General features: G+C 37.8%; 1 protein-coding gene across 1 annotated transcript in view; it reads right to left on the bottom strand.

Moving 5' to 3' along the window:
• Nucleotides 1-22,777, bottom strand: part of LOC124802952 (lymphoid-specific helicase-like) — a 149,930-nt gene that overhangs the window by 28,885 nt on the left and 98,268 nt on the right. Inside the window, 3 exon segments of the mRNA XM_047264041.1 lie at nt 6,270-6,506; nt 9,455-9,689; nt 21,145-21,263. Coding sequence (XP_047119997.1) covers nt 6,270-6,506; nt 9,455-9,689; nt 21,145-21,263 — 591 coding nt within the window.

Below are 22,777 nucleotides of genomic sequence, written 5' to 3'. Positions count from 1 at the left end.
CAGCTGTCATCAATATCATAAAACCTATTTATAGAGACTTGGCAAATCCTGAATTACTGAAGAAGTGTCTACATGGTCAGACACAAAATCCCAATGAATCGTTCAATAATCTTATAGGGACTTGCTTACCAAAAAATGTTTTTGTTGGAATGAAGACACTAAAGTGGGGAGGGGGGGGGGTGTCAGTGATGTTGTCATTGCTTTTTATGATGGCAACATTGGTAGGGTGAAAGTGCTACAGCATAAGGGAATTAATCCTGCAACAAACTGCATCAGAGAACAGATGGACAAGGTTCACATTGACAAAGCAGAGTATGCAGCACAGTTGGCCACTGATGAGTCCAGAAAGAAAAGAAGAAAAAACTTGATAAGATCAAGATGATGATACACAGTATGGTGCAGGGTGCTTCTGAGTGACTAAAAATAAAAAATTAAGCATATATTAAGTGAGTTACAGTATTTTGGAACTTTAGAAGCCATTCCTGAAAATTTACATTTTCTGTTGCATTTTTCCCTAAATCTCAGAAAAAATTTCGAGTACGGTATTCAAATTTTCAGGGAGCAATAACATACATATCCCGAGTCTACTGAACTAAAAGAAGAACATAATGTTATGTATAATTAAAATTATTTAGAATAACATACAAAAAGTACACAAAATTTTAACCGTGTAATTAAAAAATTTTATTTCCAGAAGCAGTGGCTGAAACGCAATTATTGTAGTTCAGTAGACTCAGAACATATAGTTTAATGTCCTGTGGATATTTTATGGCAATGGCCACAGTGGTTTCTGAAATACAGGGAAGCAAAGTCACTAAATTTAAAATTTTCGGGATAGGGCATTCCAACTCCCCTTAAAGCAGAAGGTCAAACTGGCAACCCCCTGACATAACATAAGTTTGGTAACATCAAACGGTGTTTTGCTGAACTCTTTTAAAGATTCTTGGCATTGTCCTGATGTGATTGGCGGCATATTTAATGTGATTCATTCACTGGAAGAATCCTAAGGAAATGCAATCTGAAAACAAAGGAAGTAGGTTACAGTATGCTTGCTCGCCCACTGCCTGAATACTGCTCAGCAGTGTGGGATCCGTACCAGATAGGGTTGATACAAGAGAGGGAGAAGATCCAACTGAGAGCAGCGTGCTTCGTTACAGGATCATTTAGTAATCAGGAAAGCATTACAGAGATGATAGATAAACTCCAGTGGAAGACTCTGCAGGAGAGAGACTCAGTAGCTCGGTACGGGCTTTTGTTGAAGTTCCGAGAACATACCTTCACCAAGGAGTCAAGCAGTATATTGCTCCCTCCAACATATATCTCGCGAAGAGACCATGAGGATAAGATCAGAGAGATTAGAGCCCACACAGAGGCATACCGACAATCCTTCTTTCCACGAACAATATGAGACTGGAATTGAAGGGAGAACCGATAGAGGTACTCAAGGTACCCTCCGCCACACACAGTCAGGTGGCTTGCGGGGTATGGATGTAGATGTAGATGTAGATGTAGATTTCACTTCGTTTCTAGGTGGTTTGCGTAAGGTTGGGTGAACTAGAACCTTGAAGAATCCCACAGGAAAAAGTCTGGTGGCATGAATGTGTGTACCCCATCATGCAGCAACCACATGCGTAGCCTTAGCACCTTCCAGCAGGACGGGTAGATTTTCTTGCAAAAAGTGTAGGTAATTTGCCCTGGTAAGTCGAGGAGGTAGACAGACTGGCCCAATGAGATGGTCACCCACAATGCCCGCCCAAATATTGAGCGAAAATTGTTCCTGGTGTCTGTGGACGTACGTGACCTGAGGGTTTCCCCTTGCCCAGTAACGAATGTTTCAAGTGTTGTAAAGGTCATCCCAATGGTAGGTGTACTCACCGATAAACAACACAATGGTGGGGAAGTTGAGATATCTTGCAAACCACCGGCAAAACCCTAGCCTGTGTTCATACTCCGCCACAAGATTTAGGTCTTTAACAGGAAGGCAACTAAATGGATGCTGGCCATCATCCCTCAAAACCTCCCAAACTAACCGATGAGTGACCCCCATATCGTGTCCACCCAATCGAGTACTTGTCGTAGGTGCTTCCTCGAAGCACTTAAGAACAGTCTCTTCAAATGAAGCATCCCGTTGTGTTTGAGGTCTTCCAGAATCACCATGATATTCCGCTAACAAGCCTGTTTTGCCAAGTCACTGGTGAATTGCTGTAAAAGTTTGCAGGTGTGGGCGGCATCTTGCTGGGTACCATTCCTCATCCAACCGTCTAGCTTCATGCGCATTACTGTCAGATAGTCCATAAACAAAAACAATACCTCATTGTTCTTCAAACGAATACTGTGTCGCCATGCTTACTGTATGACTAAATTGCAGGTGACGTGTGTCCTCCGAAGCAAAGCTTACATGTGAATGCCTCTGACGTGAGATGAGACAAACAGCAACACCTATTAGACACTTGTGCGTATCAAGTTGGGGCAGCGACAACGCGAGGGACCTTTGTACATGTGAATCGACAACCATAGTGCTGCTCGTCAATCGAAGAATGACAACAGGACAATCCCACGGCCTATTGGAGCGCGTGGCACCGAGATTCCATAGTTTAAAAATGGTGCGTTGTCGATCTACACATCGTCAGTAATTTCAGTTCCTACTACCACCAGTTATCCAGGGTTAAAATTTTTGTGACAATTTTTCTCCACCCTGTACACACACACACACACACACACACACACACACACACACACACACACACACACCACAAGACACTATCTGGTGCGTGAGCGGGCACTGCCTGAGGTCAATGAGGAAAGTTGAAAATTCCTATCAGACTGGGATTTGAAGGGTGCTAGTGTAGTCCGTGCAGCTGCGATGACCACTGTGTCCAAATGGCTTCCTGGTCGGAACATCTGCCTAGTATGCGGGAGACCCATGTTCAAATCGCGATCTGTTACAAATTTTCAACTTTAACCCTTAATTTCAATCCAAGACCACTCACAGCTAATGTCTGTAATTTCTTTGTGCCCGAATTCAATAAATTTTCTCAATAGTGTTTCCCGAAAAGAACATCCTCTTCCCTCCACCGAATCCCATTTGAGTTCACAAAACATTCCTGTTACTAGACATGTTTTGACTGGACCTACAAACAACAAATCTAGCAGCACTCCTCTGAATAGCTTCGGTGTCTTGCTTTAATTTGACATGGTTAGTATTCCAAATACCCTAGCAGTACTCAAGAATGGATCACCTAAGTGTTCTGTATGCAGTTTTCTTTACAGATGACCTACACTTTCCTAAAACTCTCCCAATAAAGCCAAGTCCATCATTTGCATTCTCTACTACTGTGCTTACATGATCGTTTCATTTCATACTGCTCTGCAACATTACACTTAGATATTTAATCTATGTGGCAGTGTCAAGCAGCACACTACTAATTCTGTATTCAAACAATATGGATTTTTTTTTGGTACTCAAATACATTAATGAACATTTTTCTACTTTTCAGGCAAGCTGCTATTCATCACACTAACCAGAAATGTTGTCCAAGTCATCTTGCATCCTCCTGCAGTCACTCAACAACAATACCTTCCCATATACCACAGCATCAGCAAACAGCTGCACATTGCTCCTCATTCTGTCAGAGCATTTACATGTATGGACTACAAGAGTGGTCCCATCATGCTTCCCTGGAGCACATCTGACGTTAACCTTGTCTCTGATGAACACCTGCCGCCCAGGACATTTTACTGGGTTTTATAAAAGAAGTATTGAGCCACTCTCGTCTGCATTGGGGCACTGTGTAAAATGCTTTCTGGAAATCTATAATCCGTGGTTCGCAGGATACTGTGAGGAAAGCACAAGCTGGGTTTCAGAGAATATATTCAAGAATTCTGCAGTGAAGCTATGTTAAAGACCTTTTTTCAGCCATTTGCAACTTTGCGCTGGGCAAGAGATTTGCAATAAATGCATGTTAAATAAAAGATCAAAGCCATAGAATACTCTCTGTAAAACCTAACTGGGGTTCGACCCACACCAGGCAACTTATTTGTTTTCAACTCTTTCAGTTGCTTCTCTACACCAAGAATGTCTATTACAATGTTATACGTACAGGACTTTGTGTGATGGTCCAACGACAGTAAGTTCATGTGATCCTCCTGCATGACTTATTTCTTAAATGTGAAATTTAAAACTTCAGCTTTCCTATACCTGTCTTCTATTGCCAAACCAAATGGGGCAATTAGTGACTGGATAGAAGCCTTTGACCAGCTCTAGTTTTCATAGCATCAGAATCTTCTCGGATTTTTGGTAAGGTCTTTTGCTAAGGTAGGACAGTGGATGTTGCATGCTACGCGTATCTATCAGTTTACAGACACACAAATTTCCACTAATTTTTGCAGCGTCATTTGCGTTCTTTTTTGAACTGAGTGCAAGAGGTCTCTGCTTCCTCAATAATTTTCAAATTTTGTTATTAAACCACAATGGGTATTTGCCATCCTTAATAAACTTACTCAGCACATACTTCTCTACAGCGATATAAAATCAGTTTACACTTGTCAACTGTCCTCTACATCCATCATATTGGAGCTAAATTATGTACATTCATTGCCCAAGTTGGATGATAACAGCTGCTTATGTGTTCTTTCTAGCAAAAATACTCCCCTAGCCTTCTTGATGGGTTTATTGACTTTAGTAACCATTGTCTCTACGATGACATCATAATCACTAACCCCTGTCTATACCGGCACTGTCAATAATGTCAGACCCGTTTGCAGCTGCAAGGTCTAAAATATTTCCATTGTTTGTGGGCTGTCTAGCTAGCAGCTCATGAAAGTTTTTACAAAAAGTGTTCAAAGAACTTCAGAAGACTGCCAATTCGTAACACCTGAAATGAATCCATAGACATTCCAGTCTATATTCAGTAGGTTAAAGCCGTCTCTAACTTCTACTACATGATCTGCATATTTCTGAGCTACAGAATGCAGATACTTCTCATTATTCTAGAACTGACATGGCAGAATTAGGTGGCTGGTAAAAATGGCCAATAATTACCTTGTGTTCACCTAGGTCTAATACTTGTGTACAGGTAACTTCACAGGCTCAATTTTGACCTTCATAAAGATAGTATTTTTGTTGACTGCAATGAACCCCCCACCCACCTTTTATATGTGTCTAATTTGTCTTTTTTATATTCATTCTAAGCCTCTCTAAGTATTTCCAAAGTTTCTACTTTGGGTTTCAGCCAGCATTTGGTTCCAAAAATAATTTGAATGCGACAACTTTATTTGGGGGGGGGGGGGGGGGTGTATCTTTACTTTGTACATGGACAGTTTTCACTCCCTGTGTATCAATTGAGAAGTTTTCATCAGATGACAAAATACTGCCCAGCCCAGGAAACTCAAGTAAACTCTACAAGCACTCTGCTACCCAATTAGCTCCCTCCTTAGGATAATGCACCCCTGGCCTAACAAGGGGCATCCTACAATTCTCCATTCTGTAATGCAAGTCAAGAAATCTGCAGCCAAGACTGTCACACAACTGATGCAGCCTTTGGTTGAGACCCTTCACCTGGGTCAAAACCAAATGACAACTTTTGGAATCATGATAATGCAAACTGTGAGCTCTGCTTGCATCCCAAGATTGATTCCAGTAAGCACAAGCTCTGCCATCCGCATCCAGGCAGGGAAATTGCCCTCCATCCTGACTTGTCAGCAGCCAATTCATCCGCCACAGTAGGGGTCATGTCCCAACCTTTACAATATTTTACTCAGTCCTCTGATGTAAAACCTGTTACATGTCCTAACAACATGGCTTGACTCAGGTTTCAAATTCAGGAAAATCATATCTTACATTAATTCCATTGACATGCTATTTCAGAACACAGTCGGCAGTTGTGATTAAAGCTTTGTATTGATAATGAACATGGCAACATTGAAATGTTGTTCAACTACTTATCAACTTTATTGAAGTACAAATGTGAAATGGAATGAAGGAAAGAGTGCCGAAAGTGTGATTACTGCTCTTTATTGCCCAAGACCATGAACATATACTTAAAAAACTTTGTACACAGTGACATTAGTTTCAACAAGAAAATTGTACTAGCAGTTACAATTTGAGCATCGTATCTCAGAAAATGAACTATGAAATGCAGTAAATTAATCAAAGTACCTTCAAACAATTCTTTTAGGCTAAAGTGCAAAGCACCATCCCTTCCCTGCTGATACATCTAAAACTAAATTAACTGTAGATCAACTTTATTTAAATTCTGAACTCTGCTTACCCAGTCACTGTCATATATAATGACAGTATCAGCTGTTGTGAGATTCAGTCCCAGACCACCTGCACGTGTTGAGATGAGAAAAATGAAAGTATCCTCACTGTGGCTAAAGTGCTGAATGTTATCCACTCTCTCAGAGTATTGCATGGAACCATCTAATCTGCTGTACTGATAATCTCTCATTTGCATATATTCTTCCAAAACATCCAACATAATCGTAAAAGTTGAAAACAGTAACACCTACAATAGACCACAAAAAAACACATTACACTGTGGATCTTCTCACACTTCAAATGAACAAATGGCAAAAAGAAGAAAGTATAAAGCATATAAAATCCACTGTAAAGACTAGCCATTCACACATGGAACTTAGCATTACCCAGTCTAGTTGTTATGTCATAGTCTTCCAGATGCACATTTAATATAACAGATGTGGCACAGCACAAATGTTGCATGCATTCCATCACATTTAGGTCACTGTCACAACTCATCATGAATAATGATCCCACAAATTCCATTCAGGAATGTTTGTAATCAGCTTACAAATAACTTACAGCTGCACAACTTAATAAAGTTCTACACTTGACTGTAAGAAAAACAGCAAATATTACACAAAACTTGTTGAGGATTTCTTTAAAATAGCAGCACTTACTTGTGATTCGCAGTTGGTAGCAAGTTACATATTGAACCTAAAGGAATTGTTACTCCACTAAGGCTCTAACCCTTACAGAGGCTAATTTATAAAAAGCTTAAATTTTTTAAGATAAATTAAGCAGTTCTTCAATTTAAGTGCTGAGATTTTGAATTGAATGTTCAGGTAACAGTATCACGAAAGTCGAAGAAACTTTTTAATTAAAAGTTATATCATGAAGTAAGGAACTAATATTAAATATTAAGCAGAATATGACAAATTAATGTTCTTAATCTATGAATGTTGTTCTACTACATTTAGGTGTGACCAATCACTTTTGAGAAGCACAAACTTTCCAAATATCTGAACTGGTTTCGTAAACAGCTACATTTGGTCAAAAAAAATCATCATCCCAACTTTTTTGTGAATTAGGTATCTTAACTCTAGTTGGACAGGTATAGATTCAAATGGTTTTGTTTCTCACTTGTTTCTCCGTAACAGTAGCTAGCATACCACTACATTCCTTGTGTTAAGTGTTTCCTTGAAAGACAATTAGTATTTAATGTCTTATTCAGAAAGTGAACATGGAGGACAACTGCTGTGCTACCAATCTGAACTAATCTTATATTGCTTGGATATTAGCTACAATTCGAAAATCATTCCTGTTAAAATACGTGAATAAACTAAATGAGCACAAACAGAATATACAAGCAAGGTGGACAGGAAACTTAAGTTGACTCCCTCTTTCCTTTTGAAGAATAGTACAAATGTGATTTAGCAGACAGAACTGATGGATGAGCTCCCTGTGGTACATACTTCTAAGAGCACACAAACAGTATGAATAGAACATATTTGGCATACATTACCCACGTCACCCAGTGTCTGTGGAAGGGCAAATATGTGCGAGTCATTCAATAATTAAGGCCCAGAATTTGCTTTTCTTGGAACGTATTTATTCTTAAGAATTAGAATTAGGTTATAATGTCACTCAACATTTCTTTTATATTTATTAGTTTTGTACATAGTCTCAGCTAGAGAGATATGGCAAGAAAATCTCTTACACGTTCATGGTAAACAGATCCGCCACAGTTGTAAAATACTTTATTGACTAAAGTCTTTCACGACAGAACAAACTTATACACTACAACAGTTTCAGGGGGTCTGAGCCCACTCATTTGCCTATTAGTTGTTGGGTTACGGACATGATGTACTACTACTACTAGTAATAGTAGAATTCAGATACAACTAATGAAGGTTCTAAGATCTCAAAACCGAGGTACTGTATAGCAACTTCCATCCTGAACATGTTACAGAACAGGTGTGTGTGTGTCCTACAAAAATTTATTCTGTTAGTTGTTTTCAACTACACTTTGAGAACTTTCCTCCATTTCCAAAATTCTATTCCTAGCTTTTTTCAAATTTTGTTCCTTTACACCATTCCATGCTGCTACGAACATGTAGGACGGATCTTTCAAATCAATATTTTTATGATTTCTGAACAGACTTTCTGCTCCCTCCTTTTTCTGTCTGAAAGTCTCAATAACACACTGATCCATGGGCTGTAATAAGGAGGTAACGTGAGGTGGAAGAAACACCACTTTTATCAACTAGCTTCCTTTTCTTTTATCACATGATGCAAGAGTTGGTACGATGTCAAGGAACAGTAATGTTTTCTCCCTTTTGCCACAGTTTAATCAGTATCAATCACCATCAGTTTAACATGATTTACTTCATTTGTTAGACACTTCATTCTGAATTAATTTTCTTCTTGTTTCAGCTGAATGTTACCATCGTGTTGAGAGGCTGATAAAAAGCTGGTACCATTTTTATGTGATATTAGATGCGAACATCAACCAAATTTCTCATTTGGCAACTCACTTAGGGAATTATTACAGTCTCTCATAATCACATAAAATACTGAACTGGGTTCAGAATCAAGTAATGTTTTTGTAGTCATTTTCACCTTTGGATGTTACTTTTAGTTAAAAAGGTACATTAATGTTTGTATTTGGTACCCAAAAATGCATGAGAACTTTTATTGAAAACTTGCTCAAATACAACAAGAGTGTGTAAGATGATAGAATTTAATGCTATTTCCTCCTGTCTTTCACAAAACTGTCAAATTTTAAACAGAGGAATAGACTGTTACTGTGGCTACTTCATAGTTGCTCGCATATCTCTTGCACAAGTGCCGTGCAAGTCAAATATCAAGTGTAGGGAACACTTGAGTATTGCAAAATCTTGAGCCTATCTGAAAACGAGATAATTGTTTACTTGGCCTTGCCCTTCCAAATTCTTCGAAATCAAACTGCATGTGACCTAAATAGCCAAAACTTCATCTGTAATGTAAGACAACTATAAACTCTATTGAAAAATGTACAAATGTTGCCTCCACAACAACAGTTTAATCTGCGATTGTAACATGACCTCATGTTTTTAAAATGATGAATTTGCGGAAAAACCTCATTTTATAATTGGATAAATAAGTATATTGATGTTTCAGCTCCTAGCGCAATATGATTTACTCTGTTGATGTGTTCCAGCAAATTAAAATTACCTTGTGCCCTTGAGCTTTCAAACGTGGCAACAGTGCATCAAGGACAAGCATTTTTCCAGATTTATCCACCATAGTTTCATCTATCCTTACTGCTCCATCAGGCAGTAGTGGCTGCTGCACAAGATATGGATGATTCACAATTTTGCGCAGTTGCATCATTGGATTCTGCATCTTGATGTTTATACGGTACTTCTGGTCCTTTTTGTCCACTACAGTTATCATATTTTTCTCATGTCTGAAATCAGAGCACAGAAATATAACATTGTTCATATTCCCAAAAATTTGCAAAAAAGAAGGAAGTATGTGAACACATGGTACTAAATAACAGATTCAAAAATCACATAGGCAAATTATTTACAAATATGGACTCAACAATAGTGTTCTTCTTATTACAAAAAAGGAGAATGCTGTATAAAGTAAACTTCATTGTTGAGCTGGGCCGTTCCATGCCGAGTGGTCTAATTTAAGAATAAGTTTCCACATGACCGTCACAGATCTTGCTGAAATTTTGTGTGAACATTCACATGTTCCCAATGAACACAGGTAGGGATACAAAAATTTATAGAAAAAGATAACATAGAAAGTAATGCAAAATCATCAGTTTTTTGAAATTGGTGATTGAGTAAATTTCCAGAGTTACAAACTTTGATGTGACAACAAAAACAGCACCAAATTTGGCAAAGAAACCATCACCAATTTTAAAAAGGCATCGGATTTGGCAAAAAACATCATAATTAGGAAAAATAACACTAAATTTGGCAAAAATAACACTAATGATGGCAAAAAATAACACCAACTTTGGCCATAACATAAAAGATTTTTTTCTGTCCCTAAACATTGGCGAAGTTTTACTTCCACCGATTTAATACTTCAGAGATAAGCTATGGTGACGAAAGTCATGGTATATCTCCTAATATCATGACAGGCCTCCTTTTGCCCGGTGTAGTGCAGCACCTCGACATGGCATTGACTCAACAAGTCGTTGGAAGACCCCTGCAGAAATACTAAGCGATGCTGCCTCTATAGCTGTCCATAACTGTGGAAGTGTTGCTGGTGCATATTTTGTGCTCAAACTCACCTCTTGAAGTATGTCCAATAAACTTTTGAAGGGATTTATTTGTTGTTTACTGTAAATGGTCTTCATGTAGCCAAACATAGCTGTCTCCAGTCAATGATTGGTTTAGTTGGATCAGAAGACCCAGTTCATTCCGTGTAAACACAGCCAACACCATTATGGAGGCACCATCAGCTTTCACAATACCTTATTCAGCCCACAGTTTTCCAGTCAGCCAGAGTACAAATAATATGCTCACAAGCCCACGAGAGGCACTGCAGACTATGTCGTGTTGTTAGCAAAGGCACTCTTGTCAGCTATCTGTTGCCATAGCCCATTAATGCCAAATATCGCTGCACTGTCCTAATGGATATATTCGTTGTGCTTCCTATGTCAATTTCTGTGGTTAAGTCATACACTGCTGATTGTCTTTTAGCAATGACAACTACTCCAAAACCACTGCTCTCGGTCGTTAAGTGAAGGTCGTCTGCCACTGCATTATTGGTAGTGAGAGGTAATGCCTGAAATTTGGTATTCTTGGCACACTCTTGATGCAGTGAATCTCTGAATATTGAATTCCCTAATCATTTCCAAAACAGAATGTCCGATGTGTCTAGCTCCACCTACCATTCAACATTCACATTCTGTTAATTCCCATCATGCGATCATAATCGCATCAGAAGCCTTTTCGTATGAATCACATGGGTACAAATGACAGCTCTGCCAATGTACTACTCTTTTATACATTATGTACGCGATACTACCCCCATCTGTGCATGTGCAATTTTTAACCCGTAACTTCAGTCGCCTCAGTGTGCAGTCATCCATTTGACACCAGGGTGTAGCTACCAACAGTGCACCCGTGAGTTTTCGGCAACTTTGAAACATAATGTCTCCGGCAAAATTTTCTTGAAAGAAAATAAACTAGGCTATCTTGTACAGCTTTTCACACTTTCTTAAGCAAAACAACAAAAAAGAATTCCTAGGCAATTTTCATATGGATAATTTGAAGCAAAGTCCACCAAAACAATAGATACTCAGAAAAAAATGGGAAGTGCAGATTTTTATATCTCCAGAGCTAACTGCAGGATCAACTTTGTACGAAATAACATACTGAACATACTTAGAGTATAAAATTTCATTCACCTACTGCTTTCCAATAATTTACATATTAAAGGCAAAGTTGACAATTTTTCTAAAAATGGCTATCTTTGGCAGGATAAAAAAAAGCTTCTTCAAATTCTCTTACACCATTTCCATTAGAAAGACCATGTTCTACACCACCTAAAAACTGGATGTTCTACAATTGTGTAAGACAACGAGGTCCCAATATGCAGTTTCGCAAATAAGTAGATTTTTTTAAAAGACATTCCTACAGCGTTTAGCCCTACAGAATTTTTGTAATAAGTGAAATGGAATAAGGAATCCAATAAAAAGAACGTTTTCTCTTTTTTGTGGGTCCAATAATTTGAGACAGTCATATTCGAAATGTGTAATATTTTGGTTTTGTCTTAACAACTCTACTCAAACCTTCCCATTAGTGAGATCTAGCTCGCAGTACAGTTTTCCTCAAGAATTTCTACAGCAAGTTAATTAAACCCCTAAGAGATTCAAGCAGCTTGAAGTAAACATAAGCTTAGGATTCAAAGAGAGATTACTTCTAGCATTGGCCACTGACAAATGTATCACCAGGCTTGGTATCCTGGTTGAAGAAACCCTTATTAGGCTTGGGAACTTGTGGTAAAGAAACCCACCCATGACTGCTGATGGCGAGGGTTGGGGTTGGGTTGTCTGGGGAAGGAGACCAGACAGTGAGGTCATCGGTCTCATCGGATTAGGGAAGGATGGGGAAGGAAGTCGGCCGTGCCCTTTCAAAGGAACCATCCCGGCATTTGCCTGGAGCGATTTAGGGAAATCACGGAAAACCTAAATCAGGATGGCCGGACGCGGGATTAAACCGTCGTCCTCCCGAATGCTGATGGAGAGCTATCAGGCATAGCCCATATGGTGATGGAATGCTGGTTTTCTCACCTTAAAAGGAACCAGCAGTGTTTAAGCCACCATTGACCATAGCACCACATTTATACAATTTTTTATCAATACACTAATATTCCACATAAACCACAAACTATGCTAACACAAAGCAAGTTATGCTTTAAACTGGAATCAAATTAGCACTTCATGAAACCTACACATAAAAATATATATTAATAATTCTCTATAACATGAATCTGCTCCAGAAAATGTCAAGAAGACTGCTATGAACTTCACCAAAATTGCAAAGCCGCTATCACACAACGATCCACCATGAACGGTACTGGTCTAGCACGACAGCCATCTAGCGGTAGAACAGATGAAACTACAAAAATAAGAGCACACGTTATCTGTGCGCCGGAATAGGGAGCAGTTCTAAACTGCCTTCAATCGGCGCATATGCAGAAGAGGCTGCCGCAGTGTTTTCTGCTTGTTATTTGCATACTGCTTGGTGGCTAGTAGCTCATTTCAGATTTTCATGTTGGGGATTTTCCAAGTTTTTTTAAGTAAGTAGGTTTGCATAAAAGCATAGGAAAAAACTTTCTTTTTTTTTGCCCGTAGCCTTTCTTTTGAACTAGCTGTTCCTGAAAGCATTATTTCTATTGATTACTTCATATTCTAGAAACGAAATGGAGCAAAGAGGCATTAAGCATCTTAATTCAGGCATACACCGAGGAAAGGTGTACATGTGACTCACTGCATCATAATAAGATATGTCAGCAATCGTTTCTTTCTGAGTAATATGCATGTACCACCACACTGTTATTTTCCATTTGTACTGTAATGCCTTAGCTTACGAGAGTTCACGTTTGTTTTGATTGCATCTCTTATTTCAGCATGCCAGAACAGAGAAACTGACAGTGATTGACAACAAAGTCCGTGCAGTTTCGCCCAGTGCGATAGAAGAGGACTGAAAAACTGAGCAGCACTTATATAGCGTATATTCAAAACTTGGAAAAATAACTAAGTACACCTTTAAGTATTGGTCCTTTCAAGTGCTGCAAATTGCAGCGCATACATCCACGACAACTTTTGAAATGGTGGACTGTGCTATTCTGTGGCTAAAAGCCAGACTTAAAAAGATTCCCCATTCGCCAGGAAACGTAATATTACAACCAGCCTGCAATGTAACAGGGCGTTTACCGGTATTTTATCAGTGATCTTGGCTGGTATGATCACAAAACATATAATTCTTATCTTCGAGAATCTGAAATAGCCTCCCTCATGACTGTCACACTTCCCGATTCCATCTTCTATCACAGACAGCAGCTTCTCAAAACAGGTCATGTCCATCCTAATGAAGTTCCAAAATTCTTGTGATCTTCAGGCCTCAGTTCTTTCATTAACAATGAATATATTCCCCTGCCTTCATCCCTTCTTTTCAGCCAGCGACGAACCCAACAACGTCTGACTTTTTGTTTTCGTCGCCATTCTGCCCTAATTCAAAGATTTACTGTCACTGACAGGGCAATAGCTCCAAAAACAAGTGGATCCTCCATGTGCAATATGCTGTATAAATGTAAATTTCGATATACATGTAACTGTGTAACCAAGTGTTGCAATATAAAACTGTTGAGTCTGTAATTCAGAACAGTACTAACCCAAATAAGAGAAAAACAATTACTTAATAAATAATGGTAAAACACAATTTCTTATGAAATAGGAACCTTGAGGTCATAGAAATAATTTGAACATATGATGTTCCAGTATATCATACAGTCGCCCTAGAGTAGCGCATGATAGAAAGGACGACTTTACAAGACATCAGACAGTTCTATTTTCTTTTTGCGCGTATCATCTGCTGCTGCACATGCGCGCTAGGTGTATCCGGTGTGGATGGTGTAATAGGTCAGAAGCGAACCAGTCTGTAGTTGCAGGTATGCACTTTTGGGGCACTGGTGCATAGGTGTACAGTTTAGGTGCATCATGTAATATTGGCTTAACAATGATGTAAAACCTGAAGGCTATTTATACGATGTTTGCTGTAGCTGTTATGCAACAATTTTACTACCATGGTCTCCACTGTCATAGTAATGCACATTTAAACTGTGAATTTTATGACCAATCTGCTTCTGTAGTTATAGCAGAGAAACAGACTGAAATATGTCACAATGACCCATGATACGAGACCTCTTTTTTGAAGTATTTTGAGTTATTCGGACTTCATCTCAATTCGCAGTCATCAGGACTTTTGATATTATCTTCCATAGAGATTACTCAACAATTGTACAACATAATAAAAGATGTCACATTTGAGTACGAACGACATAGGATCCAATTTTGAATGCACCTCCACAGAGTCCTTTTCTTAGGGCCTTATTTGCTGGCACTACAAAACCAAATACACGTTTTTGGTTGTTTAGAGCATGGTCTTTTGCACAAAAACTATTTAAAAGAGTTTGGGGAGACTGTTTTGTGGAAGTAGGCAAAAGGTAGCCATTTTGTGTTTTTAGAAAAATCATCAACTTTTCTCTCAATTAGTAAGCTATTGGAAAGCAGTAGAAGATGAAATTTTATATTCTAAGTCCTTGTATTGGTAAGTTATTAGGTGCAAAGTTTCAGGTTTATCCCACAATTACTTCTGGAGATATAAAAAACTATCTTCACATTTTCTCGGAGCGTCTATTTTTCGGTCAACTCTGCTTCAAATTATCTATGTGAAAATTGCTCAGGAACTCTTTCTTATTAGTTTGCTTAAACGTTGTACCAGATGGCCTAGTTTTGTTTCTTTCAAGAAATTATTCTGAAGATATTATATCTGAAAGTTACCGAAAATTCATAGGTGCACCGTTGGTAGGTGCACTACTGGGTCAACCGAATGACTATATCTCTGTTAGTATTGAATTAGTGATCATGATTCTTTACCAGCGTTATTGGGAACGTGCAAATGTTTTACAAAATTTCATTAAAATCCGTGATAGTTGCCTGGGAACCTCTAGACCATCTGACATGGAGCTACATTATTGGTTTAAAAAGATGGCTAAAACAATACAGTGCAATAAACCAAATAACTAGGAATCCCCATTTGTCAAAAATTGTGATGCAGTGAAGTTAATCCTAGCACATAACTTATGTTCTATACTGTACGTGCAACCAGTAACTGCTGTTTTCAAGTTAGTATCTAAGGGATACTTTTGACACTGACTGTGATGGCACACTTGGGTTACCTACCCCTGAGACCATTTCAATTTTTTTCTGCTTTTTGTATCAAATAAATTATTTATGTATAAATAAGTTGGAAATATAGTTTAGTTGGTACCCTATATTTCAGGTTTTTTGGGAGAGTTATTTGTAACTTACATGGTGCCAAAGTGTGCCGGGGGGAATCATTTACTATGTGGCTAATAATTTTGGATTGGTACTCATCGGTGGTGTGCAGAAGCTTTTAGATGAAATTGTGGACATGACTTACTGAAGATACTGCGTCATTACTTAGTGTTTACTCGTTTACTAGTTTAGTCTGCAAGAGAAACAAAGTTTGGAAGATGATATTCTACCACCGACAACAGTAGGAAGGAAAGTTTTATACCCACATTCAGTCAATGAGCCAAGCTACAACAATAAACTTTTACAGTATTAATAACTGAAGCAGCTGTTTCAGATCCTAATGAAGTAAGTGCAATATCAGGAAGACCTCGAGATGAAAATTTCTAATCAGACTGTCAGTTATGTGCAAAAATGGAAAAAATGTTTTGTTTATACCAATTCTAGTGTAAATGCTTCTGTTGCATTAAATCTTAAAAACGAAACACCACTGAATAGTCTCAAATATTTCGTAACTTAACAATATTTTAGAATGTGACGCACGAAGCAAAATTATATGCAAAAGAAGTCTTACAAAATCATTCAGTCACTCAATTCTCAACTGAACAAATGGAACGATGATACTAAGATTAAACTAAAAGATTTTTTTGGAAACACACATAAAGACTGCTGTGATTGGCAAGCTTTCAGAGCCAGTGGCTACTTCTGGCAGAAGGGTTGAAAGGAAAGGAGGAAGGGTGAAGGAAAAGAAATGCTGAGGTCTAAGAAAAGGGGTAGATTTCAGGAAAGTCACCCAGAACCGCAGGTCAGGTGAATCTTACCATACGGGATGCGAAGGGGGAAGTACAGTAAGTCTCCCCTGGCCCACAGTCCTGGATCCACCCCTTTTCCTTTACCCTTCTTCCTTCCCCTTCAACCCTTCTGCCTCAAGGAGGAGCCACTGGCTCTGAAAGCTTGCCAATCAAACAGTCTTATGTGTGTGTTCTGCCACTGCTTGACGAGTAGATTTTCTTTATGCATCCTATTAAATAATTTTACACAATTATTGGCCGAAAAATTCTCTCTAAGGAAACAATATAAAATACTGTGTCACCAAATCATTTAGAGCTGCTGTTACATATATGACATTTGTTCAAAATTCAACCATTCATTGAGAAATTACTTCAGAGATCTCAAAGTGTCACAGTGGCAGATAAAGAAATTTGCAGTGGTGAAACACTTATGCCATCTCGAGGATGACTAAGCTTTTTTCAGTATATAAAGAATATGCGCCATAAATCTAGAATAAAATTACTTTAACTTTGAATAAAAGGTGACTACACCTGGAATCAATGCGTACTGTGGAAAGGACGCCAAGCCCAGTGTTTTCTAATTTCTGTTGTTATTAGCCAGATGAGGGTTTTACTGAATGAGGAAAGCATTTTATACACAAAGTTTTTACACAAGTGTCCATCTAGCTCACCAGCTTCTTGAAAATCAACATATTTAGATAAAATAGAAAACTCAATCCTCAGGACAGGCAAAGCTGAAGAAAGAGAAACACACACCAAGACAAGTACGACAGTAGTCGTAACACTAACATGGAAAGGTAAGTGGGACGTGTTTGACGCTAACAAGGGGACAATAAGAACTTCCCCTCACCGATTTGATTCCTTTAACTGGGTGTGTAGAGTACAACTAGGAAAATTTTAGGCATGTTTATATATTTTGTATGGTTGCAACTATTGAAGGATTTTACAGCCAAGCGAGAAAGTGTGAGGTCTTTGGAACGTACCTCTCTGCTGTTATTTTCCATTCCCATGTAGTTATAATAGATAAACGTGAATGCCACGAAATTGTGTTATGATCAAGAAACAAACAATAGAATAATATTGTTATGATTGAGAAACGTTAATGAATGAATTGTTTTGCAAAACACACATTGAAAAAACCACGTACATCCAAAAATTCGGCTTTCATTACAAGTGCTGTGTGTTGTAATAATTAGTCTCTTGCTTGTTTCTGTGATCAGTACGATTGTGATTCATGCAGTGCTCCCTAATTGTCACAAAGGTAGATCACAGTTGCCACAAGTTTCCCCAATCTCAAGGGTAAGTTAATATGTAAGTTGACAATCTGTCTTTGCAGCTATGGTACAAGAAACAATAGTGCAGACAAGAAAATATCTATATTTAAAAAAATAAAAAATAAAAACTGTAAGCAGATGGTATTTCCTGATGTGAGGAAAAATCTTAAGTACTAACATCAATATCTTTTGTAATGAACTACTTTTAGATCGAGAAAGCAAACCAAATGGTATGTGTGTTTCAGTAAGACCACTGATATTTAATTTCAATAAAATAAAACAATAAAACACATTTGGTGACAAAAATATGCATTTCCTTGGAGTCGCAAGACAGATTTAAAATACCTTCTGTGATTTCAGAAATAACCATAGAACAAAGTGGGCCTCTTGAAAGATGTGTACAAGGTGGGGAAGAACTGTGTAAACCAACACTGTAGGTGATTGCCAATAAAATGTTGGTTCTACCATGTTCATTATTGTCAGTTATTACCCATTATGTTATATTTATTATTTTACAAGTATTGTGTGATTTTTCTTTTGAGAAGTATACAAGTACATAGAGTGCGAACCACCAGCGACACAATTTTCTTCTTCTTATCATGCATACTTTCTAACATATAAACTACTTTTGAAGTGCCAAAATGTACTAGAACACATGAAAGTCTATAAAACGCCACTGTACAATGTACTTGTGGTGTGAGGGTCGCAATTCCTGAAATCCATCGGTCATGACCTCTGGCCTGCTGAAGAGCACCAAGTCCTGGGTCCTTGGATAAACCATGAAAATCTGCTGCATTACACCACACACAAACAGACACAGCCTGCAGGCAGAAATCGGTGACACTAGATCCAATCGGCAGGCCCGATATATTACAGATACCCACAGAAACACCCTGCGGTTTTGGCCTGTCGCGGAAATCCACTCGTGTGGCCAGCTATTCACGAGCCACAGACAGCATGTTGATGAAATGAGACCACAGTGATCAAGCCATTCAACAGATAACTCGTTCAAATACTCTCAGAATCAATAATAATGAGGACAGGTAGCAACTCACGTAAAGATGATTGCTGAGCCACTGACAGGCATGTAGAAAAAGACAATCACACTCTCACAACTAAATTTTCAGCCATAGGTTTTGTCAGAAAATGAGAGCGCACACATCCACACAATCACTCAGACACACAACTGCCACCTTCAGCAGCTGCGTCTACAGTCTCTGAGCTCAGTCCCTGATAGTCCCGAATTCCCCCGATTTCCAGAACCTATGGCAACCCTGTAGATACACTAATATAAATGAAATGAGTGAACTGATTTCTCACACACACACACACAAACACACACACACCAGAAAATTTTTGATCTTTAACTGTATCACACGAAAAAATATTTCTTTTGACATCTGTTAACCAAATTCACACTCCAAGTCAAAATATTCTCTAAAGTCTTGCAGTACCCAAGACTGAAATCTTGCTTGTCTCAATGTCAATTACAGGCTAAAATCATCGAGATTATCAATTACTGGAATGGATGAACTGTCTATGAACATAATTAATTTGGCATGGAACCCACAGACTGCAAGTGCTACCTGCCAGTGGCCTATCTCATTCTCCTCGTTTCACAACAAGGATTATCAAAATAAATATGAAACCTGAAATATTGACTATCTGCAGAGTCATAATTAATCTTAAATAAGAATTGTGGGAACCAAATAAATAAAAAAATAAATAAATGCCTGCAAGGGGACTCAACCTAAAGACATCACCCTTTTAAAACAAAGCCCTTATTCGCTCAGCTGTGAGCTCCATGAATACAAGTGATTATACACAGTATACAAGAACGTGTAAAATTTCCCACTATTTTCTTGGAAATAGGTGAGATTCATATCTTCCTTTTTACAAACGCTGAAGTCCTAGTCATGCCCCTCCTGTTAACAAGACTCAAATTGGTGAGCAGAAGTTTGTACTGTTTCCTAGTAAGCACTGTTCATGTTGGTGAAGAAGAGGGACACAAAGAAAGCAAACCCACAAAGATAACTGATTATAATCAAAATCATTTCTAGATCTCTCTGACCAGATGAAGTCGTTCTCCCATCATCTAAGGCAGAGTCTGAAATTATACAGGAAGCTAGTAAGTGAACTGATGACAGGGTCAGTGCTGGTAACATGTGGTTTAGGGATACATCAACAAAAAGAAAATTTCAGTCACTAAATTTGAAGAAGTAAGTAAGTTTAGAATTCCCCTACACAGAAGATGCAGATAAACGTGACACATCTTACCAAAGCCGTCACATTGCTTGGATATCACACACCTGTGAACATTGGAGCACCCAGACACACGTGTAAAGTGTGTTACAAACAGATTAAGTGTGGATGTGGATGAGAGCAAGCTATCAAGAAATGAAAATAAACTGCTTGGAAATGTAAGAATTGTGGAGCATGTTTTTGTGTAGAATTTTTTTTTCCACAAAGCTCTACACATACAGGTGTTGCCGAAGTTATTTTCAGTCCTTGAAAACTGTAAACCATGAAAATGATTTATTACTGGGGACATCATCCGCTGTTAACACAGCGTGCTGCTGCGAGTTGCCATGGCACAACAGAGCTTGAAATGAAAATATGTAGACGAGTTTTAGTTATTTCATGTGATCCAGAGAGAAAATTTTCCAAGAGTTATTTCTAACTTGTGTGGCAGTCAATGTTTTGATGAGCCATCAGCATCCTGGATCACATTAGATGTAGGTAACCAAATACAGTATATTTTAATCTTGTGCATTGTGTCAGTAGAATCCACGTGACTCCCACTGTTTTCACCAGCACCACAAACCCAGTAATTGGCTGCACAAGGAACACAATAGGAAGTTCCTGTAAATACCTGTAAACTAACGAGTTACAGTGGCTTGAAAACTGGCTAATGGAATGAAAGAGTTTGAAAACATTATAAACTAACTGGTCACAATTTTCACAGAATACGTTTGTTACTCTACATCCAGTATCCAAAATGGTTAGGAGCCATTCCTCTACATCATTCACAAAGCAAACAAGAAAGAAAGAAAGAAAGTTAACAGTGGTGCAAGATTTATTCCCCACCATTCACTATTAAGCAACTTTAAGAGGATATGTCAAGAATAAAATAAACAAATTTAGCATTCAAGATCATACACTGACTCCACATGAAAATGACTCTGTTACAAGTTTATAATAGTTGCAGTATAAATTTTGTTTTTTATTCAGACATGCAACAAACTAATACACACTTCCAACAGATATACATACACAATTTCCTCCCATTCTTCTGGATCATCATCATCATCTGTGAAACCATAAACAGGTTTCTTCGCAAGCACACACTGACGTTTCTTACGTGTGCCATCCTTGTTGTCTGGTAAAACATTCTGGGAACAGAGAAATAAAATATTTTATTATTTTGCTTAATCAAGGACACATTGTCATGTTTCAAAGTGGAGACAAGAAAAAATTAGTGTTTTTACATAGAGGCCTTTGCTGTAATTGTGCTTCACAACTGTGACTCTCTCCAGTCTCTTACCATACTTCCTGGTTAAGTAAATAATACACAATACAGTAACAAATTAATGTCTGTGAAGGCAAGAAATCTTGTCACATATTAACCAAACTATTCTCCACACTTACTGGGTGAAGACACACAATCACACTGTTCTCATGAAGCAGACAGTATTGGGATCTTGACAAGAGCAGATGATTGTACTTTGACAAGTTGGTCATCTCTTTGCTTCAACACTTACAAGGAGAGGTCCCCAGTGGTGGGATCGACTTTTTGAAACCATCTATGCGTTTTTGTAAGTTAAGGTCCTAGGTATCACAAACTGCAGCCATTCACACTGGAGGGCCCACGTTTGCGAAAGATTAAAGGAAAAAAATTCAGAATTTTGGGTGATGCTCAATAGCATTAAAAAAGTTGTATTTTATAGACTGTGTGGTGTAATGAATAGGGTAGGGTTTGGGTCTCGTTAGCTGTATTAATTTTTTATTTTTAAATCTTCATCAAAATGACTTTGAAGATCATTTTTATTCAGTTACCTGATTTAAATGTGATTTTTTATTTTCATACCTTTGTCATAATTTTAATCATAATATCAGCTTCTCCATTTGCTCTAATTTTTCTTTCTGTTGTTCTTTATCCAATCGAAATCTTGGTTCACGTGTTTTTAATGAAGTTTGTGCATCGATTTCAATATAATTTCTTTCATTTTTATCATCATATTTCTACACAGATTATTTCATTCTTTATATCGATTCCTCATTTTGCCTGAATTTTTATTTACTTGTACTTCCATTTAAATCTTCATCTGTGTTATTTTACCCATAGCACAAGAGAAATTTTTGCTATAAATGTTTCGATGATGATTACTAAGCAAAAAAATTGCACTTCTTGTGACGAAAAACACATTGCACATGAAAAATACATTGTACACATCATTGCACAGTCAATACAAATAGATTATTTTGCCCTTTCTTTTAACCGATAAATCAGAATTTTCAAGTAATTGAATATTATAATAGATAAATATAATTAAATTCACAATCACATGAATTCCAAGTGGAAAAAGAATTATATAAGGAAAAAATAAAACAAATGAAAAAGATCATACTGTGATTAAAATTATGTGACAAATGAGTAGAAATAAAATATTACATTTAAACTAATTAACTGAATAAAAATAATAATCAAAATCATTTCAATAAAGATTTAAAAATAAAAAATAATCCACCCGACGACATTCAAACCCACAACCCCCCACATTTGAAGGCCTTAAACTTATCCATTACATCATGCAACCAGTCTACATAATACAACATTGTTAACGCTATTGAGCGTCACACAAAACTACAATTTTTTTTTCATCAGTTACTCACAAATGAGGGTGCA

Source organism: Schistocerca piceifrons, chromosome 6, assembly GCF_021461385.2.
Source record: "Schistocerca piceifrons isolate TAMUIC-IGC-003096 chromosome 6, iqSchPice1.1, whole genome shotgun sequence".
Taxonomy (NCBI): Eukaryota; Metazoa; Arthropoda; class Insecta; order Orthoptera; family Acrididae; genus Schistocerca; species Schistocerca piceifrons.
Note: the sequence above shows the minus strand (reverse complement) of the source record. Positions and strands in the feature narration are given on the sequence as shown.